This window comes from Tachyglossus aculeatus, chromosome 10 (assembly GCF_015852505.1).
Source record: "Tachyglossus aculeatus isolate mTacAcu1 chromosome 10, mTacAcu1.pri, whole genome shotgun sequence".
Taxonomy (NCBI): Eukaryota; Metazoa; Chordata; class Mammalia; order Monotremata; family Tachyglossidae; genus Tachyglossus; species Tachyglossus aculeatus.
This window is the reverse complement of record NC_052075.1, coordinates 5,914,522-5,940,926: the sequence shown is the minus strand read 5'-3', so window position 1 is coordinate 5,940,926 and position 26,405 is coordinate 5,914,522. Positions and strand designations below refer to the sequence as shown.

Sequence of the window (26,405 nt, the reverse complement as noted above, 5' to 3'; positions counted from 1 at the left end):
AGCACTTAGTACAGGGCTCTGAACATAGTAAGCCATCAATCAATACCATTCCCTGACTAAGCCCTCCTTTTCTCTTCTCCCACCCCCTTCTGCGACCCCTGACTTGCTCTCTTTATTCATCCCCCGCCCAGCCCCTCAGCACTTGTGTGCATATCTGTCATTTATTTATTTCTATTAATATCTTTCTCCCCCTTTAGACTTCATGCTCATTGTGGGCAGGGAATGTGTCTGTTTATTGCTATATTGTCCTCTTCCAAGTGCCTAGTTCAGTTCTCTGCACACAGTAAGCACTCTATAAATGCGATTGACTGACTGCCTAGAGGCTAGCACAGACTAGCACAGTAAGTGCTCAATAAATACCACCGATTGATTGATTGATCAATCACATCCCATTCTCCTGACTTAAATAAGTGGCATTGAGTGCGTCCTTTTGTCTGCTGCTGCCGTACAAATCCATTCCGGCCCACAGTTTAAGAAGCATGGTGAGGCCCACCCATGAGAATCGGCATAAAATCAGAGATCAACAAACAATGGAACAACAGAAAAGTGACCCTCAGGCTCCCCTCACCACCCCCAACCCTGATGGCCCCTCTGCTGAGACGTTACCGTGGGTCAACCGGACAGTGGGTCAACCGGACAGACGACAATTTTGCAGACTGATAGAATCAGAAGCACTGGGACAGCTAGGATGGCATCGATGGCTTCCTCCAGGCCTCCCTTCCCCGGGTGGAAGTGGTCCCTTGCCGGGGGAGTGTGTTTGACCACCAAAAGGAACCAGGACTGTTTGGGCCGGAGAAGAGAAGGTTCGGGGTGACCTAACCTAGCCTCAATTATAAGATGGGCAGATACTGAGCAGTTTTCTCACTTTAAATGCTGTAGACCTGAGGAAGGGAATGTACATTCGAGGCAAGGTGATCTAGCGGAAAGAACAGTGTCAATTGATTCATTCGATCGTATTTATTGAGCACTTACTGTGTACAGAAAACTGTACTAAGCACTTGGGAAAGTACACTTTAACAGTAAAACAGACACATTCCCTGCCTACAGTTCCTTCATTCAATCGTATTTATTGAGCGCTTTACTTTGTGCAGAGCACAGTACTAAGTGCTTGGGAAGTACAAGTCGGCAACATATAGATATAATGAGCTTATAGTCTAGATGAGATAGACGTTAATAGAAATAAATAAATTATAGATACATAAGTTCTGTGGGGCTGGGTGGGAGGATGAATAAAGGGAGCAAGTCAGGGCAACACAGAAAGGGAGCTGAAGAAAAGGAAAAGAGGGGTTAGTGAGGGAAGACCTCTTGGAGATTATGTGCCTTTAGGATTAGAACCCAGTTTCTTCTGTATTTGAGACAAAAGCGAGCAAGTCAGGGTTGGGGATATTTCTCTGGGTTTTGCTCATTGTTTTTTATGGTACTTGTTAGGCACTTACTCTGTGTCAAGCACAGGCCTAAGTGTTGGGGTAGTTTATCAGATTGGACACCATCTCTATCCCACTTAGAGCTCACAATCTAAGTGGGAGGGAGTAGGATTTAAACCCATTGGAGCAAAAGCAGCTTTTTGAGCATTTTAAGCAGGCAGTGTGGGTGGGTGGGCTATGGAGACAGGTGACAAGGAGAGTGGCAGGGGAGGGGGCCTCGGGGGAGCTGGGGGTGGGGGGGGCGGCGAGGAGGTGATGGGAGGCAGCTGTTGTGGATTCTTGGTCCGTACTGTAGCTCTGATTGGCTCGCTGCCTTTTCACTGGCTATTTAAATGTGGGCAAGGCCTTCCTGTGACAGGCCTGATGAAATTAGGTTCTCCTGGCTGGGGTAGGGGGAAAGGGATTCTGGTCTCCAGTGTGGTGGGTGGGTAGTAGGAATGAATGAATGAATGAGTAGCTCACCCTAGGGCCCCTTGGTTTTCTCTCTGTCACTACCCACAGGGTTGTAATCCCCTGAGGAGTAGAGCGGGAAGAAGCTCCTAACTCTCCCTTCTCCCCTGGTGAGTTGCAATGACAAGTTGTTCTTGCCTGTCCCACTGTTGACCCCTCGCCTGGAATGCCCTCCATCCGCACATCTGCCAAGCCAGCTCTCTTCCTCCCTTCAAAGCCCTACTGAGAACTCACCTCCTCCAAGAGGCCTTCCCACACTGAGCCCCCTTTTTCCTCTCTTCCTCCCCATCCCCCCACCCTACCTCCTTCCCCTCCCCACAGCACCTGTATATATGTTTGTACAGATTTATTACTCTATTTAATTTACTTGTACATATTTATTATTCTATTTATTTTGTTGATGTGCATCTGGCTTTATTTCTGTTTATTCTGATGACTTGACACCTGTCTACATGTTTTGTTTTGTTGTCTGTCTCCCCCTTCTAGACTGTGAGCCCATTGTTGGGTAGGGACCATATCTATATGTTGCCAACTTGTACTTCCCAAGCTCTTAATACAGTGCTTTGTTTACAGTAAGCACTCAGTAAATACAATTGAATGAATGTAAGTCCAAGAGGCCTATTGCTAAGACCACCACTTATCCTAACCACCTCAGTGCCCAGTACTTAATACAGTGCCTGGCACATAGTCAGTGCTTAACAAATACCACAATTATTATTATTATTATTCCCTGGGTTAGGGGCCACAAGTCCTGAACCCACCTCAGTCAGCCCTGCTCATATTTTTTTTTAAAAAAGTAGTGCGGTCTAGTGAATACAAGCAAGAGCCTGGAAGTCAGAAGGACCTGGGTTCTAATCCTGGCTCTGTCACTTGGAAACTTGGACAAGTCACTTCATGGTTCCTCAGTTACCTCATCTGTAAAATGGACATAAGGACTGTGTCCAACCTGATTTGCTTGTATCCACCTCCAGCGCTTAGTACAGTGCCTGGCACATAGTAAGCACTTAACAAATACCATAATTATTATTAAATCTCCTCTGAAAACCCCAGGCTCCCTTCCCAGCTTTCAGACAGAGAACCAGGCTCCAATCTCCCCAGATTGGACAATGTTGGGAAGGGAGGCCATTTCCCTGTGGAGAGGAAAAGTAGTCCCTTCTTTGTTTAGAATCAATCAATCAGTCGTATTTATTGAGCACTTACTGTGTGCAGAGCACTGTACTAAGCACTTGGGAAGTACAAGTTGGCAACATATAGAGACAGTCCCTATCCAACAGTGGGCTCACAGTCTAGAAGGGGGAGACAGAGAACAAAACAAAACATATTAACCAAATAAAATAAATAGAATAGATATGTACAAGTAAAATAAATAGAGTAATAAATACATACAAACATATATACAGGTACTTCCCAAGCACTCAGTCCAGTGCAATATGCCCAACAGGCATTCAGGAGATACCATTTTTATGATTGCTCCTTGATCAATCAATCAATTGTATTGAATGCTTACTGTGTGCAGAGCACTGTACTAAGCGCTTGGGAGAGTACACTGTAACAGAGTTGGCAGATGTGTTCCTTGCCCACAACGAGCTTACAGTCTACAGGGGGAGACAGACGTTAATATAAATAAAAATAAATTACAGGTATGGACATCAGCGCTGTGGGGCTGAGGCAGGGATGAATAGCAGGAGCAAAGCCAAGTGCAAGGGTGATGCAGAAGGGAGTGAGAGAAAAGGAAAGGAGGGCTTAGTCAGGAAAGCCTGACCAAGGTTTTGTTTTGTTATATGTTTTGTTTTGTTCTCTGTCTCCCCCTTCTAGACTGTGAGCCCACTGTTGGGTAGGGACTGTCTCTATATGTTGCCAACTTGTACTTCCCAAGCGCTTAGTACAGTGCTCTGTACATAGTAAGTGCTCAGTAAATGCGATTGATTGATTGATTGAAAGGCCTCTTGGAGGAGTTATGCATTCAGTACTGCTTTGAAGGTGGGGAGAGTCATTGTCTGTCGGATATGAAGAGGCCAGAGGCAGGATGTGGGTGAGAGGTCAGTGGTGAGAGAGGAGATCAAGGTACAGTGAGTAGGTTGACAGCAGAGAAGCACAGAGAAGCAGCGTGGCTCAGTGGAAAGAGCACAGGCTTTGGAGTCAGAGGTCAAGAGTTCAAATCCCGGCTCTGCCACCTGTCAGCTGTGTGATTTTGGGCAAGTGACCTAAATTCTCAGTGACCTCATCTGTACAATGGGGATTAAGATTGTGAGCCCCCCGTGGGACAACCTGATCACCTTGTAACCTCCCCAGCACTTAGAACAGTGCTTTGCACATAGTAAGCATTTAATAAATGCCATCATTATTATGATTATGATTATTATCAGAGGAGCTAAGTGTGCAGGCTGGGTTGGAGTAGGAGAGCAGCGAGGTGAGGTAGGAACAGGCAAGGTGACTGACTGCTTTAAAGGGCGTTGAGCGCTTGGTGGCCTCTGGAAAATTGTTTCTAAATCTGAACTCCATTCTTGAGGATTTTCACAGCAGGCTTTCCCCAACCAGGGAAAAGGCCCATAATAACACCAGCCCCTTGAAGAAACTTTTTCAGTTCAAACTTAGAAAGAAACCACTATATGGGCATTGAGTCTAATGCAGCCTTGGATCTTTCTAATAATAATAAATAGTAATAATTATGATACTTGTTAAGCACTTTACTATGTGCCAAGCACTGTTCTAAGTTTTGAAATAGATGCAAGTTAATCAGGTTGGAAACAGTCCCTGACCCACATGGGGCTCACACTTTTAATCCCTATTTTACAGATGACGTCACTGAGACTTAGTGACGTCAACTCTCCCACTCCCATCCCATTCTTCATGCTGTTTCCCCACCTGCACCTCTCTCCACCTCCAAATCTGCCAACCCACAGCATAGAATCCAGCGGGAGAGACGGCCGTTAAAGAGTTTAGAGATAGGCAGGACAAGGTAAAAAGGGGGGCATTATTGTGCATTCTCCCCTGTAGGTCGGACAGGTGTTCAGCCCGTGCATGACCTGGAGAAATCAAAATGCATAATGAGCCTGGCACACGTGTTCTTTGTGTGTCCTGGGCTCCCAAGGTCCTGAGAGTGAAGTTCCACTGTCAGCCCAACCCTAGAATGAGTAACTAATTGTGCCACCCTGAGGTTTGAAAGTCTCTATCCGACGATGCCTGCCTGTCCCCTGACATAGTTTAATGATGGCATTTATTAAGCGCTTACTATGTGCAAAGCACTGTTGCTAGGTTATCATCTGATGCCAAGGAGTACAAGGCTTCACTACCACAGAGAGGGACGCAATACAGCTGCTGCCTGAGGAGGAAGATGAGGAGAAGGTGTGGCAAGCCTCACAAGAGATTGTGAGTTGAGGTTCTGGAAAGTCAAATTGCCCCCTTTCGATCAGATTACTCACACATGCCTGCCATACAAAGCAGCTGGCCCTAATCCAGGACACAAGGTCCATTTACATAAATTGCACCACAGGAAGTCCAGCCCCTGTTCCTGGATGCTTTAGACTGTGGGCTAACAGATTTCTTTTTGTGGGGACCGAGCTCGTCGGACTTCACCCCAGCAGGAAGCACCTCAGCAGGTGAAAGGTTTTCACTGGGCTAGGCACCTTTCCCTGCCAACCCATTTCTTGTTTGCTGTTTCTGTTCTTTCAGTTCTTACTCTAGGCAGTAAGCTTCCTGTGGGCAGGGAAGGTATCTACCAACTCTAGTGTTTTGTTCTCATCCAAGTACTCAATTCAGTGCTCTGTATGTAGTGAGTACTTAATAAATGCCACTGGTTGATTGATTAACATGGCCTAAGTAGAAAGACCCCTGGCTTGGGGTTCTGGAGAGCCGGATCCCAGCCCAGTCCTACACCTGTAGGGAGACCTTGCGTAAGTCACACCGCCCCGGTGCTTAGAACAGTGTTTGGCACATAGTAAGTGTTTAACAAATACCATCATCATTATTGTTATTATTATTACTCTAGTGGATAGAGCATGGGCCAACTTATGTTGCCAACTTGTACTTCCCAAGCGCTTAGTACAGTGCTCTGCACACAGTAAGTGCTCAAGAAATACAATTGATTGATTGATGGGCCTGGGAGTCAAAAGGATCTGGGTTCCAATCCCAGCCTGCCACTTGTCTCCTTGGCCAAGTCACTTCACTTCTCTGGGCCTCGGTTTTCTCAACTGTAAATTGGGGATTAAGACTGTGAGTCCCATGTAGGACAGGGACTGTGTCCAACCTGATTAACTTGTATCTACCCCAGCACTACATGCCTGGAACATAGTTAGTGCTTAACAAAGACAGTTTAAAAAAAAAAAAAAAACCCTCTCTGGGTCTGTTTCCTCATCTATAAAATGGGGATGTTGCCTCCTCTTTCCTCACCTCTAAAGACTGTGAGTCCTGAGTGGGTCAGGGACTGTGTCCAATCTGATTATCCCGTATCCCAGTTTCGTGGTACCAGTGGTAAAATTCACCTGTGATCTCTGTGTTTGGTGCTGAAAATGCCCCAGCTGGATCTACTCTTCTGCACATCTTGGGCACACACCCAGACTGCTCTCGGCTGGACTGATGTACCCGTGGCTCACGACACTTAGTTCTGATTGGGCTTTTGTGTCCTTGTTTCCCGATCCATCAATCGGTCAACCAATGGTATTTATTAAGCATTCACTATGTTCACTCTTTCAATCATATTTATTGAGCACTTACTGTGTGCAAAGCTCTGTGCTAAGCACTTGGGAGAATACCATGTAACAGTAAGAAGGGGAGACGTTCCTCGCGAATCTTCTGTTCCAACAGAGTGGCCCCTTTTTGGATTGCAAAGCACCGTGCCGATCTCCTGGTTTTTAGATGAGGTGGGGCCTTGTCTGAGACTTTGTTTTTCCATATCCTGACAATGTTTCTTCTGTCCTTGCACAAATCATTCGATCAGTGGTATTTATTGAGCACTTACGCTGTGCAGGGCACTGTACTAAGCACTTGGAACAATACATAGTCAATGCTTAATAATCGATTAGTGTTCCTTCCTCACAAGTTAATGATCAGAAAATAAAAGAAGCAGGGTGGGGTAGTGGATAGAGCACAGGCCTAGGAGCCAGAAAGTCATGGGTTCTAATCCTGGCCCCACCACCTGTTTGCTCTGCGACCTTGGGTGAGTCACTTCACTTCTCTGGGCCTCAGTTACCTCATCTGTAAAATGGGGATTGAGACTGTGAACCCCATTTGGGATAGGGACTGTGTCCAACCCAATTTGCTTGTATCCACCGCAGTGCTTAGTATGTACCTGGCACATAGTAAGCACATAGAAAATACCATAATTATTATTAATTATTATTAAAAGCCCCCACATCTGGTCCCCAAAGCAAAAGATGGCTGTTTAGGCTTTCACACTCAGAGTGAAAAAGATCTGATTTTGCTGGCTCATAGTATAAAAGCAGCTAGCTGTGACTCACCACATGAGGCAAGAACAGGAAAGAGGTCTTCTTACATGCCAGGGCATTTTCTGGGGAACTGCGAGAATTTACCACAAATTAGACATGTGTCTTTTCATCCGTTTCCCTCGGCTCCCGGAGGGAGAGGCTGACTCTTTCCCACATTAAAAAAAAAAAAAAAAAAGAAAAAAACAAACCTCTCCACTCGCCAGAGAATGTGGCCTCTGAATTTTGTCTGCATTTGGCCGGGGAGACTGGGTAAGGCTACTTGTTCTGAGGTGTTGTTCCCACGAGCCCTGCCATGCCAGCCGATTCTGTCTTTGGCAGAGTGTGGGCACTTGGGCAGGACAAGAAACTTGTGCTCATGTGAGCACAAGAGGAAGCAGCATGGCTAAGTGGCAAGAATGTGGGCTTGGGAGTCAGAGGACGTGGGTCCTGGCTCCGCCACTTGTCTGCTGGGTGACCTTGGGCAAGTCACTTCACTTCTCAGGGCCTCAGTTACCTCATCTGTAAAACTGGGGATTTAGACTGCGAGTCCCACATGGGACAGGGATTGTGTCCAACCTGATTTGCTTCTAACCAATTTCAAGTAAAAGGGCAACATCATGTAGCCAGCTCCTCCTTGCTTGGCTCTTTTTCCCATGGTTTAGGAGACAGGGAGGGGTTCAGAAGGAAGCTCCAGAGCGAGAACTATTTTGGAAAGCGAGCCGTCTGTCTTCCCCAGCCCTGGATTGGGGCCTTCCCTTCCCCTCTCCATCCCCCGCAGCCATAAACTGAGCAGTGGCATCACCTCCATCTCATTAAAATGCTTTCCCGGAGATGCCACTTGGCTATTTCTCCGGTCCCCACAGGGCCTGGGAAACAGCGCAGTACAGGGCTGCCATGTGGGAGCAAGGGGGTGGCACCACCGTTATTTCCTGTTGGCCCATGATTCCCTCCATTGCTTCCTCACCTTCCGGGGTCTTGACCGTGCATGCGCTCTCAGGAGCCTAGTGGTTTGCTTTTCCTTTGTCGCCCCTTTCCTAGTCCAAGGAGGTTCCAGCTGGGGGCCAGAATTACTCCCGGCTCCTTCTTCCTGTGGTTTCTGCACTGACAGTGTGGCCTAGAGAATAGAGCCCAGGCTTGGGAGTCAGAAGGTCATGGTTTCTAATTCTGGCTCTGCTACTTGTCTGCTGGGTGAACTTGGCCTATTTGCTTTCCTTCTCTGGGCCTCAGTTCCCTCATCTGTAAAGTGGGGATTGAGACTATGAACCCCATGTGGGACAGGGACTGGGTCCAACCTGATTTGCTCATATCCACCCCAGCATTTAGTACAGTGCCTGGCACATAGTAAGCACTTAATAAATACCACCATTATTATTATTAGAGCGTGGGCTTGGGAGTCAGAAAGACCGTGTTCTGGTCCAGGCTCCACCACTTTTCTGCTGTATGACCTTGGGTAAGTCACTTCACTACTTTGGTCCTCAGTTTCCTCATCTGTAAAATGAGGATTAAGATCATGAGCCCAATATGGGACCCGGACTGTGTCCAGTCTGGCTAGCTTGCCTCTACCTGGCATGTAGTAAGCAATTAGCAAATACCACTGTGTGCTTTGCACACAGTAAGCACTCTGTAAATGTGCTTGAATGACTGAAATACCAGGAAAAAAAAACTCCAAAAAACTTGCAGGCCTGTTTTTTTGGGAAACCAGGGATAAAGACATCACGATCCCGTTATGCAGCTCCCAGTTCCCAGCTGAAGCTCCCCATGGGACCTAAGGCTCTGGGAAGAAATTTCAGGAAGGAAAAGTACCCAAAAGGGAATCATACTCTCCCCAGCACAGACCGTGAGCTCCTTGTGGGCAGAGATCATGTCTACCAAACTCTGTTGTTTTGTTCTCTCCCAAGCACTTAGTACAGTGTTCTGCACACACTAAGTGTTCAATAAATACCGTTGATCCAGAGATTAGGGTCTCACATCCTTAAGACCCCCTTCCAATTTTATAGAGCTGAGAAAACTTGGAACCCTCTCTTTATCCCTTCTGTGACCACCCCCCGCTGCCCGGGTTGGATTCAGTGAAAGGCCATCTTGGAGGATGGGGTACATTTCGGTGGTGGGCATTCTCCGGCTCCTCCCTGTCCCCCGCACAAAACCAAAGAGCCCCAGGGTCAGGAGCAACCAGCAGATAGCGGGCCCAGTGGTCACTCAGACCTCTCTGGAACAGTGAGACATTCCGGCGATCCCTAACGTGGGTCAGCGGGCCTGCACGTGCTCTCCGTTCATTCTCAACCATGGGCCAGTGAGTGAACGAAACGTCACCCTCCCATTTGCAAGGGCACTGGGTGGTAACCGTCCAGGGGGGGGGCGGGGGGACGGGGTCGGACGGAGCCCCCTCTTTGCGCTCATTGTGTATTTGTCTGGCTCCCATTTGTAAAACCTTTTGTGCACTGTGGAGCCCGTTAAATGCTGACTGGCATTTTATTCTGAAGCTCTCAACTCTGCTGTTTCAGCTTTTTGTGGGCAGGCTGCCTGGGGAGTGGTTTTTTCATTTTTTTTTTTAAATGGTATTTGTTAAGTGCTTACTATGTGCCAGGCACTATGCTAAGTGCTGGTGTAGATTTGAGATAAGCAGGTTGGACACAGTCTGTGTTCATTCATTCATTCAATAGTATTTATTGAGCGCTTATTGTGTGCAAAGCACTGTACTAAGCTCTTGGGAGAGTACAATATAACAATAAACAGTCACATTCTTGCCCACAATGAGCTCACAGTCTAGAGGGGGAGATAGACATGAATATAAATAGATAAATAAATTACAGATTTATATGCATATCTGTAATGTTTTTATACATTTGTATGTGTGCTGTGTGGATGGGAGGGAGGATGAATGAAGGAGCAAGTAAGAGGTGCAGAAGGGAGTGGGAGAAGAGGAGAGGAGGGCTTAGTCAGGGAAGGCTTCTTGAAGGAGATGTGCCTTCAATAAGGCTTTGAAGTGGGGCAGAGCAATTATCTGTTATGTCCCACATGGGGCTCCCAGTCTTCATCCCCATTTTCCGGATGAGGAAGCTGAGGCACAGAGAAGTGAAGTGACTTGCCCAAGGTCACACAGCAGACAATAGAACCCCAGGTCCTTTGACTCCTACCCCAAGCTCTATCCACGAGGTCACGCTACTTCTCCCACTTCAGTCATCATGCCGTGAGCCTGCAGCTGCCCACTGGTCTGCCTGGCTCAGAGCCCACAGCTGGCCCGCCGGGAGCCCGGATGTCTAAGTCCCTCCCGACTACCCATCAGAGGAGCCCTCCCCCAACAAGAACATTACCAGGCAGAGGGCCCAGCAGCCCTCAGCACCCAGTGAGCTGAGAGGCCCCTGGGAGGATCGGAGTGTACTGGGAAAGTTCGGAGCCTGAACTTCCCAAGCTCTTAGTACAGTGCTCTGCACACAGTAAGTGCTCAATAAATACGAGTGAATGAATGAATAGAGCCTCCTGCTCTGCCCTGCCCTGGGCCTTTTAAGGCTCAGCAAGCCAAATGGGTCAGTGGTCCTTGGCCAGACCCAGTCAGCGCTTTTCGGCACCCCTCCTCCGCCCCCAACCCCCACCCCATGGAGGGGCAGATTAGGTGGCATTGTTTCTAGGTGCTCCTTCTCCAAGGAGTCAAATACTGAGAAGCAGCCTGGTCTAGTGTAAAGAGCACAGATTTGAAAATCAGAGGACCTGGGTTCTAATCCCAGCCCCACCACTTGTCTGCTGGGTGACCTTGGGCAAGTCGCTTCACTCCTCTGGGCCTCGGTTACCTCATCTGGAAAATGGGGATTAAGACTGAGTCCTAGGTGGTTCAGGGACTGTGTCCGACCTGATTATCTTTACCTACCCTAGTGCTTAGTACCGTGCCTGATACAGTAAGCGCTTAACGATTACCACACAATTATTATTATTACTGAACAAAATGCCTTCCCACTCACTTTCAGAGAAAGTACCGACCAACAGGACTAGGTGAAGTCTTCTGAGAGCAAAGGGCCATTTAGGCTCAGATTAACTCTCCTCTGGAGAAGATATTAGATTTTGTGGTGTTCAATCAATCGTATTTTCTTTTTATGGTATTCTGTGCCAAGCACTGTTCTAAGCACTGGGGTAGATACAAGGTAATCAGGTTGTCCCAGGTGGGGCTCACAGTCTTAATCCCCATTTTGCAGATGAGGTAACTGAGGCACAGAGAAGTTAGGTGACTTGTCCAAGGTCACACAGCAGACAAGTGGCAGAGCTGGGATTAGAACCCACATCCTCTGACTCCGAAGCCCATGCTGTTGCCACTTGGCAATACTGCTTCAGTCAAGTCAGACAGTTATTGGGAAGTCATGTTAAAAGTGCATACTGGTAAAATAGACTGGCCTTACCCCAGTCCATGGAGCATACATTTTTCTTTCTATATATGTTTTTATTTAGAAAATTGTGGATTTATTTCTGTGACAGGGCTGGGGGGTTCACGACTTTAATCACATTAATCCAGTCCTGCGTACATTCACAATTTGGGGTTATTTGGTGGCAAGACTATCAGTTCACCATCATCAGCTCAAGCGGAGTTAGAATCTTCAAGTGCACATCCCTGTTTTCCAATAATGCCAGGGTTTGTTCCCGATGACCCCGTCATTAAGGAAAACTCCCATAGTAACACACATGTTTTTCCCGACTCCACACATCACGTGCACAACCGTTTCTTCTAGCGCAAGATGATGATGATTATGGTGTTTATTATTATTAATAATAATGGTATTTGGTAAGTGCTTACTATGTGCCAGGCACTGTACTAAGCGCTAGAGTGAATATAAGCAAATCGGATTGGACACACAGTCCCTATCCCCATTTGACAGATGAGGGAACTGAGGCACGGAGAAGTGAAGTGACTTTGCCAAGGTCACACAGCAGACAAGTGGAGGAGCCAGAATTAGAACCCAGGTCCTTCTGATTCCTAGGCCTGTGCTTTATCCAATAGACCATACCGCTGTGCAGCCGTGTCCTATGGAATGTCAGTTAGCTGTATTTATTGAGCACTTACTATGTGTACTGTACTAGGCACTGGGGACAGTACAACAGTAAACATACATTCCCTGCCCAAAGAAGCTTACAGTCTAGAGGAGGAGAGAGAGACATTAATATAAATAAGATATGTGCAGAAGTGCTGGGGGCCGGAAGGGGGATGAATAAATGGCGTAAGTCAGGGCAGTTCAGAAGGGAGTGGGAGAAGAGGAAAGAGGGCTTAGTCAGGGAAGGCCTCTTGGAGGAGATGGGCCTTCCAATAGGCTTTGAAGAAGGGGAGAGTAATTGTCTGTGGGACATGGAGAGGGAAGGGAATGGTGACCACCCCAGACCCTCCTCAAGCCAGGGATAGACAGAGGGCAAAAAGGTGTCTGTCAGGAGCCCTGCATCTAATTACTGCTTTAGCCACATTCTCATCCGACTCACTCCCAAATGCCAAAGTGGTTTTAGGTTTCCAAATGCTTGCACTTTCCTTGCACCAGACAGCAAAAAAACCAGGTAAGGAGGCAGAAGGAAGCACGGCCCTGGGAGTCAGAGGACCTGGGTTCTAGTCTCAGCTCTGCCACTTACCTGCTATGTGATCTTGGGCAAATCGTTTCATTTCTCTGGGCCTCAGTTTTCTCATCTGTAAAATGGGGGTGAAGACTGTGAGCCTCATATGGGACTATGTCAATCCTGATGATCTTGTATCTATACCAGTGTGTTTATTGTTGTATTGTACTCTTCCAAGTGCTTAGTTCAGTGCTCTGCACACAGTAAGTGCACAATAAATACAGTTGAATGAATGAATGCTTAGTACAGTGCCTGGCACCTAGTAAGCACTTAACCAATACCATTTTTTTTAAAAAAAGGAGGCTTTTATATTTCTTCGGGTGTACATCATTTCAAGGGAGGGACCCAGCCAAGGTAGTTCACATTCCAAAGCAGACAATTTTAGAGACTCAGGCTGGTTGGTCACAATCCCTCAAACATTTTTTTTAAATGGTATGTGTTAAGCACTTGCCATCTGCCATGGCACTGTACTAAGTACAGGGGTAGAAAAGGAACAGAGGGCTTAGTCAGGGAAGGAGTTGTGCCTTCAATGAAGCAGGGGAGAGTAACTGTCAGAAATGAGGAGTCACTTAGTCGTCCTCCCCTCATTCCTTTCACAACGTGCTCAGGGTCTGTCTTTCTCCATCTGATAATGTCACCTGGAATTCCAACTTTCCCCTGGCTGGTTGCATTTTATCCTTTTATTCTTTTTTCACCTGTTGCAAAATCAATCATTCACCCAGTGGTATTTATCGAGTGCTTACCATGGTACCGAGCATTTGGGAGAGTCCAATGCAGCAGAATTGGTAGACATGTTCCCGGCCCATGAGGACCTCACAGTGTAGAGGGGGAGACCGACATTCGTAGAAATAAATGCATGACGGATATGGACACAAGTGCTATGGTGTGGAGGGCAGGGGGATGGGAGGGGGAATATAAAAGGTTGCCAGTGCAGCTGACATGTGGGTTTCAGGCAAGTGGGGAGGGGAAACTGCTTATCTTTCCCTTCTGTTTCCCAGCAGCTGCAGAGGGGTGGGGGGGAGTGGAGGAGGGGAGGGTGGAAGCTCTCCCTGCATGTGTGGCTGTAAATTTTGAGCAGCTGAGGAGGATTCCAGGCAGCCTGACCCCCTGATGCTTCCTGCCTCTTTCCCTGGGCCGAGCACCCCTCCCAGATTTCTCCAGTCAGTTTTTCCCTCTGGAAAGGCGGATCTCCCAGCACTGCTGCTCACCATGGAAAGCCAGGGCCTTGAGGTGCCCCTAATTTCTGCATGGCACGAAGCTGTTGGAGCCGGGGAAGGCCTCAGTCCTTGCAGGAGGAGCTTTTGAGCATGAGCGTGGCCTGCTCCGCCTTAATGTCACTGGCTCCTAGCCTTCTCCCGGGGCGATCCATGCCCCCCTCTCTCCACTCGGCCCGGATCGAATGACCGGGCCGAGATCGGTTTGAAGCGCACGGTGCCTGGGATTAAGGAGCAGACGAACGGTTGCCTTGTGCTGACACGTGCAGGCTCAACAAAGTCGGCTTTATTTCTCGGTCCCCAAACGCCGAATCGGGCAGCTGTCAGAAGCCTTTAAGTATGGCAGAGTGCAAGCTTCTAGACCAGTCTCCGGCGGGGAGGAGAGGGCAGGCGACGCAGGCCAAGGCCACAGGGCTGTCTGCAGAACTCTAGGAGGGTGGGGAGGGACGAGGAATCCGATCGGCTCATGACTCCTTGGCTTGATAAGTCTTAACTGTCCCGAGGTACAGAAAAACCAGCTCACGCCCAGAGACCCAGCAGGGAATGTTCGAAGAGCCAGAGAGGGAGGGGATGTTCTGTGCTGTTCTCCTGCCAAGGGAGATTTTGCCGCTGAGCAAGCTGGAAATTGGAGGTTGTGGCCCAAGGGACATTTCTGTGAAGGGCAGTTCCAGAGTTCGCTTCTTGGGCTCAGGCTAGGAGAGCTGAGTGCAGGTGAATGAGGCAAGTGGGCAACCAGAGGAAAGAAATGTGGAGCTTTAATCATCATCATTATCATTGGCTTCTATTGAGCGCTTACTGAGTATAGCGTGCTTGGGAGAATAACTACAACAGAGTTGGTAATAATAATAATAATAATAATAATGGTATTTGTTAAGTGCTTACTATACTAAGCACTGGGGTGGATACAAGTAAATCAGTTGGCCCTGTCCCACGAGGGGCTCACAGTCTTAATCCCTATTTTACAAAGGAGGTAACTGAGGCACAGAGAGGTCAAGTGACTTGCCCCAGGTCACAGAGCAGGCAAGTAGCGGAACCGAGATTAGAACCCAGGTGTTTCTGACTCCCAGGCCTGTCCTCTATCTACTTTAACATGCTTCTCTCCCAACCGCTTAGTACAGTGCTCTGCACATGGTAAGCGCTCAATAAATACGATTGATTAAACACAGGGTTCTGTGGGAATGCAACTTCTGACGTTATAGGAGAACTGACCCTGCTCCGTGTTCTTGATTATTCCAGTGACCACCTAAATGGGATTTGAGATTTCCACAGCCTGGATTGTTACCCATTGCCCTGGGAAACGGTCACTGTGTAAGGCACCTGACCAAAATTAGACCCTGCTGTAATCTGGGTGGGAACCCCTCCTCCGCCCCTGAGCCGTGGCGGGATTTAGGATTTAAACTGAGCACACTCCCCTTAACCAGGCAGTGCGGCCTGAGGGGTTGAGCCCGGAGCTGGGAGGACAGAACCTAGGTCACACTGTGGCCTTGGGCAAGAAACTTACACCTCCTCCCATCGGACTTCCCCGACTAATCCCTCCCATCCTCTTCTCCCACTCCCTTCCACGTTGCCCTGACTTGCTCCCTCATTCATCCTCATTCATGCTGCAAAGCAGCGTGGCTCAATGGAAAGAGCACAGGCTTGGGAGTCAGAGGGCATGGATTCAAATCCCGGCTCTGCCAATTGTCCGCTGTGTGACTTTGGGCAAGTCACTTAACTTCTCTGTGCCTCAGTTCCCTCATCTGTAAAATGGGGATGAAGACTGTGAGCCCCCCGTGCGACAATCTGATCACCTTGTATCCTCCCCAGCGCTTAGAACAGTGCTTTGCACATAGTAAGCACTTAAATGCCATCATCCTCATCCTCCCAGCCCCACAGCACATATGTCTATATCTGTAATTTTTTTCTATTAATGTCTGTCTCCCCCTCTAGACTGTGAGCTCACTGAGGGCAGGGAGTGTGTCTGTTGTTGTACTCTCCCAAGTGAAAAGCGCTCAATATATACAATTGAATGAATGAGTAAATAGGACTTTCCACCTCCATTAGTGTGACATTGGCCTTTAACAATTTACCACTAGGGTGGATTGAGCTGTGACTGAAGAGTCACTCCATTTTGAAGTTGGACCCCATCCACCAACTGAGAGTGATGCTCTCACTTAACGCTTCCGTGCTCAGAAAATGGGGCCGGCCTTGGTCCGGCGGGGTCATTCAAGGGGGCCTGAGCTGGAAAAATGGGTGCTTCCTTCCACCTGTCTCCATGTTTGGTTTTGTTGTCTGTCTCCCCCTTCTAGACTGGGAGCCCATTGTCAGGTAAGGCCCGTCTCTGTTGCCAACTTGTACTTCCCAAGCACTTAGTTCAGTACTCTGCACACAGTAAGTGCTCAATAAATACGATTGAATGAATGATAATAATAATGATGGCATTTATTAAATGATTACTATGTGCAAAGCACTGTTCTAAGCACTGGGGGGGAATACAAGGTGAGCAGGATGTCCCTCGTTAGGCTCACAGTCTTCATCCCCATTTTACAGATGAGGTCACTGAGGCCCAGTGAAGTGACCTGTCCAAAGTCACCCAGCTGACAAGTGGCAGAGCCAGGATTGGAACCCATGACCTCTGGCTCCAAAGCCCGGGCTCTTTCCACTGAGCCACGCTGCTTGTTCGTCTCCCCCTTCTACACTGGGAGCCCATTGTTGGGTAGGGACCGTCTCTATATGTTGCCAGTTTGTATTTCCCAAGCGCTTAGTACAGTGCTCTGCACACAGTAAGCGCTCAATAAATACGATTGAATGAATGAATTCAATCGTATTTAGTGAGTGCTTACTCTGTGTAGAGCTCTGTACTAAGCACTTGGAAGAGTGCAATAGAACAATAAACAGATGCATTCCCTGCCCACAACGAATTTACAGTCTAGAAGGTCCCAGGCTAAGCTGAAAAAGAGGAATCTCAGATATGGAGGAAGGATTAGGGTTAATGCCTCGCAGTCCTAAGTGCTTCTCATATCCTCCTAAAAGCTCAAAGCCCCAATTTTGCCCCCAATGCAACAACCTTTCGTTAAGTTCACCTTCTAGCCACCTGCCTGGTTCGGTCTCTGTTTGCCAAGATTTCTATGTCTGTCTCCGCAAATAGAGTGTAAGCTCCTTGTGGGCAGGAAACATGCTTCGTGTCTGTGTAGTGCTCTCCCAAGCACTTGGTACAGTGCCCTGCATCCCTCAGTGGGTGTTCAATAAATCCCTTTATTCCCATTATTCCCAATACTACTGCCACTACGTTCTTGCCTGTCCCTCCATCGACCCCCGGCCCACGTCCTCCCCCTGGCCTGGAATGTCCTCCCTCCCCACATCTGCCAAGCTAGCTCTCTTCCTCCCTTCAAGGCCCTACTGAGAGCTCACCTCCTCCAGGAGGCCTTCCCACAATGAGCCCCCTCCTTCTTCTCCCCCTCCCCCCTTTTCCGTCCCCCCGCCTTACCTCCTTCCCTTCTCCACAGCACCTGTATATATGTATATATGTTTGTATGTATTTATTACTCTATTTATTTTACTTGTACATATTTATTCTACTTATTTTATTTTGTTAATATGTTTTGTTTTGTTCTCTGTCTCCCCCTTATAGACTGTGAGCCCACTGTTGGGTACGGACCGTCTCTATATGTTGCCAACTTGTACTTCCCAAGCGCTTAGTACTGTGCTGTGCACACAGTAAGCACTCAATAAATACGATTGAATGAATTGAATGAATGAATGCCACCACTGTTCCTACCCTGGGGTGTCGGGGGAATAAACTTCATCCTCACCCCCTTTGCCAAGCTCTCATTTCTGGGCCGGAGCAAATCAGACACGTTTTTGAAATACTAAACCACACCCGGGAGTCCCCGGAATCTCTGGAGTGTGAGTTTACATCTCGCCTTGTGGTGACCTCTCTCTTTCTTCTCTGTAAACCTAGGGAACTCGGGGAGGCTTTGCAGAAGGCTGCATCTCCTCTCCTCTCCTCTCTTCTCTTCCCCCCTCCCCTCTCCTCTCCTTTCCCCCCTTCTTCTCCCTTCTCCTCTCCTCTCTCCTCCTCCTACTTCCCCTCCCCTCCTCTCCTCCACCCGCACCCCTGAGTCACCCAGCGAAGCCTCGCCAGAACTGCAGAACTATGGGGCTAGCTCGCCGAATGGATTTTTCCTTGTCACGACACTAAACGTGTGCCTTTTTTGTTAATTCCCCTTGTGTTTCCCTGGCGACACTAAACGTGTGCCTTTTTTGTTAATTCCCCTTGTGTTTCCCTGGCAGTGTTTTGTTGATTCCCCTTGTGTTCCCTGGTAGTGAGCCAGAATGGTTGCCTCCGGGATGCCAAAGAAAGACAACAGGGAGTAAAAGCCCAAGGTCTACAGGAAGTCCTTTTTTCCCCCCTTCTCACCTCCTGTGCTACTTATGATGATGATGATGATGATGTTGTTAATGATAATGACATACAAGCACTTGATACCTTCCATAGCACCCAGGGAACACTCAATAAATACAATTTCTATCTCCGTGGCATCGTATCTGATACCAATGCGTCAGGTGGCTCCCTTGGGGGTGAGTGGTCACCTGTTGTAGGTCTGCAAAAAAGTGACACGATTCTTCCAGGACAAGGACAGAGCATGGGCATGGGAGTCAGAAGGTCATGGGTTTTGATCCCGGCTCTGCCACTTGTTCTGTGTGTGACCTTGGGCAAGTTACTTTACTTCTCCGTGCCTCAGTTACCTCATCCGTAAAATGGGGATTAAAACTGTGAGCCCCGTGTGGGGCAGGGATTGTGTCCAACCCTATTTCCTTGGATCCACCCCAATGCTTAGTACAATGCCTGTCACATAGTAAGTGCTTAACAAATACCACAGTTATTATTATTGTCTCCCAGCCGGGGCCTCCCGGCTGTTCCCTTCCAGTGGACCTAAGGCCAATCATCTGGGTGGATCGGGTGGGGAAAAGAAAAGAAATAAAGCCCTAGAGAATAATAGCAAAGATAAAACCGTACCCTGAAAAAAACGGGCTGATGGATGCAGATCATTTGCAAGTACAGTAGGAATGCTACTGCTACACCAGTTCCCTGCCTGAGCAGTTTGTTTTTCTCCAAAAGGATGTGGCAGAATTTGAAGAGCACAGCTCGGGAGAAACAGATTTAAGATGCTCCAGAAAAACGCAGGAAAATGAGGGGTCTAGAAAAAACACCATGTTCTGCAAGCAGACACTCAGGAAGTCACAGAGTTGATGAGGGTAATGGTGATAGCTCCCTGGAGCAGCAGAGCCTTCTGGATTTCTAGAGTCCTCAGGGCCCAAGATGCAAAGGGCTCGGTTTTGGCTTCACTAAAGGTCTCTGAATAAGCCACTCAGCAACCACCTTTAAAGATGCTTTCAGCCCTGGGGTCGAGATAATGTGCAAGTTTGCATGGTTGGAAACTTTGTGACAACTGCTGTTTTCTTTCACAAATAAAAACATTCCTCTTGGCTTTCAGGTTTCATTTAGAAATTCAACTGAAGATGTCTAGCAAAACGACAAACACCAACAACATAGCTCAGGCAAGAAGAACTGTGCAACAGCTGCGATTAGAAGCCTCCATAGAGAGAATAAAGGTAAGATAAAAGCTGATAATCTGCTGGAACTCCTCCTTCTGTATCCCTTACCCCTCTCTTAACAGAACTTCTGAACAAGTGGGATAAGATTATTTAAACTAGCTCGGTTTCCACATTATTCTTCCATGACTTTCTAGGTTCAGCTGCTGAGATTTAGATTAATCATCATCCAATATGTTCCAACCTCACTCTGAGAATTCAGCCACCGCCTTGACAAGTGACCTCCAAACCAGAGAGCCCGATGTTGTGAAACTCTAGCCACAGCAATTTAGCAGATGCCTTTTAGTTTACTAAATGCTCATGGTGTGCTAAGCACTGAGGTACATACAAGATAATCAGATCCAACACAAACCCAGAGTTACATGCAGATTTCCATTGGTAACCGGGAACTAAGTGTGTTCCAAGGCCTAGCCATGCCACAAATGTCGAGAAGATAGACGATTGAAGCAAGGAGATGGGCTTATTCTTCCGGAGACTAGCAGTTGATTGAATTGTATGGGCATTTGTTTAGTGCTTATATTCTGCTCTACACAGGTCTACTAGGTGCTAAGTGCTGAGGTATGTACATGATAAACGGATTGGGCACAGTCTAAGACACAGGGAGAGTAGGTATGTAATGCCTATTTTACCGATGAGGGAATTGAAGCCCAGAGAGGTTGTGTGACTTGTCCAAGGTGGCCCAGCAGGCCAGTGACAGAACTGGAACTAGACCCTGGGTCTTGTGACCCCTAAACCCATACCCATGTGGCCCCAGTTTTCAGATCCAGCTGGAGATTTACAGAGCTGAAGCGATGCCCAGTTTTTCACATGGTTTTGAGCCCAAAGGATCTCCCCTTCCCCTCCTCCTACCACCCCCTCGAGCAGTTCCATCAGTGGCACTTGCTGACGATCACCTTCAAACAGCAAGACAGGATCACAGCCAGTGAAGTTTTAGAATGAAGTCAGCCTTCTAGCATTGTAGCTATGCTCACCCCACCCAACTGCTTCCCCAGGGCTAGAAGGCCTAAATGCTAATGAGTTAAACCCAACTACTGCCCACTGAGAGTTTAGGAAGCTTCCAACTATCAGCTTTCAGTCCTGCCCCATGTGTTGATACCTTTCAGTCCAGGACCTTCCTGTTCCGGGGGCAGTGTTCATAAGCTTGGTACAGTGCTTTGCACACAGTAAGCGCTCAGTAAATACGAATGAATGAATGAATGAATTCTTAGGACTTCCCCGAAGAACAAACAGACTTTGAAAATAGAATTCATTCATTCAATCGTATTTATTGAGTGCTTACTGTGTGCAGAGCAATAATAATAATAATAATAATAATAATAATGGCATTTATTAAGCGCTTACTATGTGCAAAGCACTGCTCTAAGCGCTGGGGAAGTTACAAGGTGATCAGGTTGTCCCACGGGGTGGGGGTGGGTGGGCTCACAGTCTTAATCCCCATTTTACAGATGAGGTAACTGAGGCCCAGAGAAGTTAAGTGACTTGCCCAAAGTCACACAGCTGACAATTGGTGGAGCCGGGATTTGAACCCCTGACCTCTGACTCCAAAGCCCGTGCTCTTTCCACTGAGCCATGCTGCTTCATAACAATAATGGCATTTATTAAGTGCTTACTGTGTGCAAAGCTCTGTTCTAAGCGGTGAGGCAGTTACAAGGGGATCAGGTTGTTCCATGGGAGGCTCACAGTCTTAATCCCCATTTTACAGATGAGGTAACTGAGGCACAGAGAAGTTAAATGACTTGCCCAAAGTCAACAGCTGACAATTGGTGGAGCTGGGATTTGAACCCATGACCTCTGACTCCAAAGCCCGTGCTCTTTCCACTGAGCCACGCTGCGTGACAATGTAGCAATGTACTAAGCGCTTGGGAAGTACAAGTTGGCATCATTGGGTAGGGACCATCTCTATATGTTGCCAACTTGTACTTCCCATGCGCTTAGTACAGTGCTCTGCACACAGTAAGCGCTCAATAAATACAATTGAATGAATGAATGAATATAGAGATGGTCCCTACCCAACAACGAGCTCACAGTCTAGAAGGGGGAGACAGACAACAAGAGAAAACATGTGGACAGGTGTCAAGTCATCAGAATACATAGAAATAAAGCCAGATGCACATTAACACAATAAATAGAATAGAATAAATAATAATAAATAAATAATCATAAATTAATAGAATGACTGAGACAACTAGTGATGGAAGCTGTTTCCTGGAAACATCAGCTATTCCCTGAGGACTTACTCCTGTGGGCCTTTTTTTATGGTATTTTTTTTATGGTATTTGTTAAGCACTTACTGTATGCAAAGCACTGTTCTAAGTGCTGGAAGGATACAAGGTGATCAGGTTGTCCCACGTGAGGCTAACAGTCTTAATCCCCATTTTACAGATGAGGTAACTGAGGCACAGAGAAGTTAAGTGGCTTGCCCAAGGTCACACAGTTGACAAGTGGCGGAGCTGGGATTCGAACCCATGACCTCCAACTCCCAAGCCCACATACAGTGTGCCAGGCACTGTTCTAAGTGCTGGGGTAGATGCAAGCTAATAGAAATTATGACATTTGTTAAGCACTCACTATGTGCCAGCTACATTTCTAAGTGTTGGGGTAGATATAAGATAATCAGGTTGGACACAGTCCCTGTTCCAAATAGGGTTCACAATCTTAACCCCCATTTTACAGGTGAGGTAACTGAGACCCAGAGAAGGCGTGACTTGCCCAAGATCAAACAGCAAACAAGTGGCAGAGCCGGGATTAGAACCCATGACCTTCTGACTCCAGGCACTACCCACTAGACCAGCCTGCTTCAATAGTCCATGTCCCACTTGGGGCTCACACTCTTTATCCCCAATGTACAGATGAAGTAACCAAGGCACAGAGAAGTGAAGTGACTTGCCCAAGGTCACATAGCAGGCATAGCTTCTAAAGAAGCAGCGTGGCTTAGTGGAAAGAGCCCAGGCTTTGGAGCCAGAGGTCATGGGTTCAAATCCCGGTCTGCCACTTGTCAGCTGTGTGACTTTGGGCAAGTCACTTAACTTCTCTGGGCCTCAGTTACCTCATCTGTAAAATGGGGATGAAGACTGTGAGCCCCCCATGGGACAACCTGATCACCTGGTAACCTCCCCAGCGCTTAGAAATGCCATCATCAAGTGGCGGAGCCAGGATTAGAACTCATATCCTTCTGAGCCTCTGGCCCGTGCTCTATCCACAAGGCCATGCTGCAATCACACGCCTTGGGATCCCGAGTCCAGCCCTTCAGCATCTACCGGGGGTGATTCCAGAGGCTTCTACAGACCGTTCACCCCCTGGATAATCTGTCTACCATACTGGCACCTTTCCTCACCTTTCTCTTTTTCCTCTTTTCCCCTTCCCCAAGCCCGTCTTTCTGAATTTCCTGTCCTTTGCCACAGAAGCGAAGGACTTGACTTGGAGCCCAGAAATCTCATTTGGTTCTCTGTTTCCCCGGTCTGACTGAGGAGATGTCACCAGGCATGACCCTTCCCTGGCTGAAAGGATCTAAAAGTTCGATGTGGTAATCTCTCCTTTGCCTCTTCGGTTTGCACTTTAGGTTTCCAAAGCCTCCGCCGATCTCATGTCCTACTGTGAGGAGCACGCCAGGAGCGATCCTTTGCTAATGGGGATCCCGACGTCAGAAAACCCTTTCAAGGATAAAAAAACGTGCATCATATTATAACGGAGCGGAGAATTCCTCTCTAGAGTCGTCTACCAAGCAAATCGCAAGCCTTTCTTTGGAGAAATTCCCTTGGGCTCTCCCTCAGTAGCCATGGCTAAAAATGAAAATGCTCTTAAATTGTTTAAATGGATTTTCGAGCCTTTCTCTTTCGGTTTCCCTTTCTTAAGAACATCCATATCAGATTATTATACAGCCAGTTGCATTCATTTCTTGACGGTTGGAACGATGTTGGGTTAGTATAGAGGAAGGTCACTGATGGGTGTGTGTGAGTGTGTGTGTGTGTGTGCGTGCATGTGTGCATGCGTGTTCGGTTTGGCTTTATTTAACTATGCATAGTGTCTATTTGTATTTTATTTTTAAGGCGGTTAGAACCCAGAGTCAAGACCAAAGTTGCCTCAGCTTCTCTCCAGATTAGCAAGGCCAATAAGAATTTAAATCATCGCCATTCTTAATTTACTTTATATTTTAATAGGAGTTGTGCCTATATGTACAGTATACAGTTGATATAGTGTTTGCATATATGTTTTTGTACATACATATTTCAAAGTGCATATTTTGTAGTAGAAAACTTTCATAATCAACTGCAGCATCCCTTTGACGAATTCCCAGAGTTCATACCTTTGTCTGGAAGTGTCTTAGGCTTTCAAAGTGGTAGGGGGCTAAACTTTTTGATCCTACTGCTGGGATTTCTGACAAAGTTTGAAGCAGAACCCTAGACATTTATCCTAACCGTCTCTCTCTTTATGGGGAGCTAGGCTTCTCAGCCCCGAGTATAAACCGTGCCAAATAAAAACTGAAGTGAAGCTCTGTGCCTTTGGTGAAAACCTGTGGACCCCCTGGTTTTGTGCTCGATTTTTTTAGAGGGTGGGATGGAGCCGAGTCTTGTGGAAGGCCTGCTATAAGTATGTATTAAAGGGGGCTTCAGAGTCAGTGAGTCTCTAGAGGAGGTGCTAAACCCCATGCTGCCTTCACCCCCAGGGCCTGAGCATCAGAATCCCTCTCGGACTCCAAATGGGACAGGGACTGTGTCCAATCTGATTGTATTGCCTCTGCCCTAGTACTTGCTCTGCACATAATTAGCCCTTAATAAATACCTACCTAGCCAGAGCACCAGCGATCCCCCTGAGGAAGATGCTGTGCCTGATTGGATTAGGATGTCTTTCCTCCTAGCCCCCTAATAATGCTAGTAATTGTGGTATTCGTTAGGTGCTTACAGAGTGCCAAGCACTGTACTAAGCACCAGGGTAGGTGCAAGATCATCAGATTCTACATGGGGCTCACAGTCTAAGCAGGAGGGAGAACAGGTACCGAATCCCCATTATGCCAGATGAGAGAACTGAGGCCCAGAGAAGTGAAGTGACTTGCCTAAGGTCACACAGCAGAAGGACTTGTGTTCTCATCCCAGCACCGCCCCCTTGTCTGCTGCATGACCTTGGGCAAATCACTTCACTTCTCTGGGCCCTGGTTCCCTTATCTCGGCAAAATGGGGTTTAAGCCCGTGAGCCCCTTGAGGGACATGGACCGTGCCCATGCTGATTACCTTAAATCTACCCTGGCGCTTAGAATGGTGCCTGGCACATAGTCAGCACTTAACAAATACCATTTATTTTTTAAAAAGGTAAATAGTGGAGCTGGGATTATAACCCAGGGCCTCTGATTCCCAGGCCCTTCCTCTTTCCACTAGGCCACATTGCTTCTAAAATAATTGGCGTGAGATAGGGGCACGCGAAGCCGCCCATGGAGGAGGTGGGTTCTGTTCCTGGGTTAACACTTGCCCCTAAGATGAACAGGAGGCCCGAACACAGCCTAGCCATGCTTTCGCCTGTCTCTGCACCTTGTCCTAACCCTGTCCAAGGCCCTCTACCCAAAGACCGGAACATAAATCGAGAGGAACGCCCAAAACAACCCTCAGCCGGGAAGGGACATTTTGGAGGGGTCAGGAAATCGCTCGGACACAAGAGGAGTGTTCTCCTCTAGACTGGAAGCTCCTTGTGGGCAGGGAACATGTCTACCAACTCTGTTGTATTATCCTTTCCAGGCGCTTAGTACGGTGCTACCACCGATTTATTGAAAGGCTTCAGTACACCTGGGCATGTTGCAGATGGGCAACGCTAATTGAAACTTAAACACCAAAAGTCCTCCCCCAGGTGAATTACAGTTCAATGGAGAGTTTAAAGTCTTGTCCAGCACTGACCCGGTACCGTAATTTGTAAACATTTCCCTGGTACCCTTTGTTCTGGCTTTATGTTTTGTGGTCATTTAGGGAGAAAAGAATGCAATATTGTATTGAAACTGGCTACAACTATGTTCTGTATTTCTTGGAAGCCTTCTTTCCGTGCCTGTGGACTGCTCTAACTGTGCATTCCTAAAGTGGAATTTAAACTTTATTAACCACTTGTAAGTTACTGTTTTATGCTGCCATTTGCCTTGATTTATTTCAGACAGCTGTGTAACAATATATTGAGAGAGCAGACATCTTCTTTTGCCCGCCCCAAAGTTAAATCCAAGGCAGACACTAAAGAAAATCCCTTAAATTCAGTGCTGTATCTGTGTTGACATTGTTCTTTTTATAATAGTTTTCTAATGATGGTTTGAAAACTCTAATCTGTATTTTCACTCCAATTTTTAACCATGTTTCATTGATCATTTATAATGCAGCTTGTTACAACTATTTAAAATGATTAACTTGAATATACTTTGATACACAAAGATTAGTAGCCACCATACTGTGTCCTATAGGCCTAAAAATAGACTCTTTTTATAAAATAGACACATTTTGCTACCCAGATATCTCATCTCTAGTCGTCGGTCCGTGCTCCTGTAGAAAGGGAGACCCTTGATGTTCTACCCAATTCCTTTTTGTTTCAAATGGGCTGACATGCTGGAGTGCTTAGTATAGTGCTCTGCACACAGTAAGTGCTCAAGAAATACAATGGAATAAAGGCCTTGGGCATGAAACACTATATATCCTGAAGCTTAATAAGGCCTGGGATCAAGTCTTGCAATTGTGGACCAAGAAGGACTTGGTAGCTATCTC

General features: G+C 47.3%; 1 protein-coding gene across 2 annotated transcripts in view; it reads left to right on the top strand.

The window, feature by feature from the left end:
- The window catches only part of GNG12 (G protein subunit gamma 12), a 47,837-nt gene extending 23,213 nt beyond the window's left edge, over positions 1 to 24,624 (top strand). The window contains exons 1-3 of one of the 2 annotated variants that reach the window (XM_038753277.1): positions 5,413 to 5,473; positions 19,566 to 19,683; positions 23,243 to 24,624. In XM_038753277.1, coding sequence (XP_038609205.1) covers positions 19,591 to 19,683; positions 23,243 to 23,368 — 219 coding nt within the window. In that variant the 5' untranslated portion in view covers positions 5,413 to 5,473; positions 19,566 to 19,590 and the 3' untranslated portion in view covers positions 23,369 to 24,624. Of the gene's footprint in view, positions 1 to 5,412; positions 5,474 to 19,565; positions 19,684 to 23,242 lie in introns of those variants that run through there. The other variant, XM_038753276.1, reaches the window with a different exon arrangement.
- The last annotated feature ends 1,781 nt before the right edge of the window (positions 24,625 to 26,405 follow it).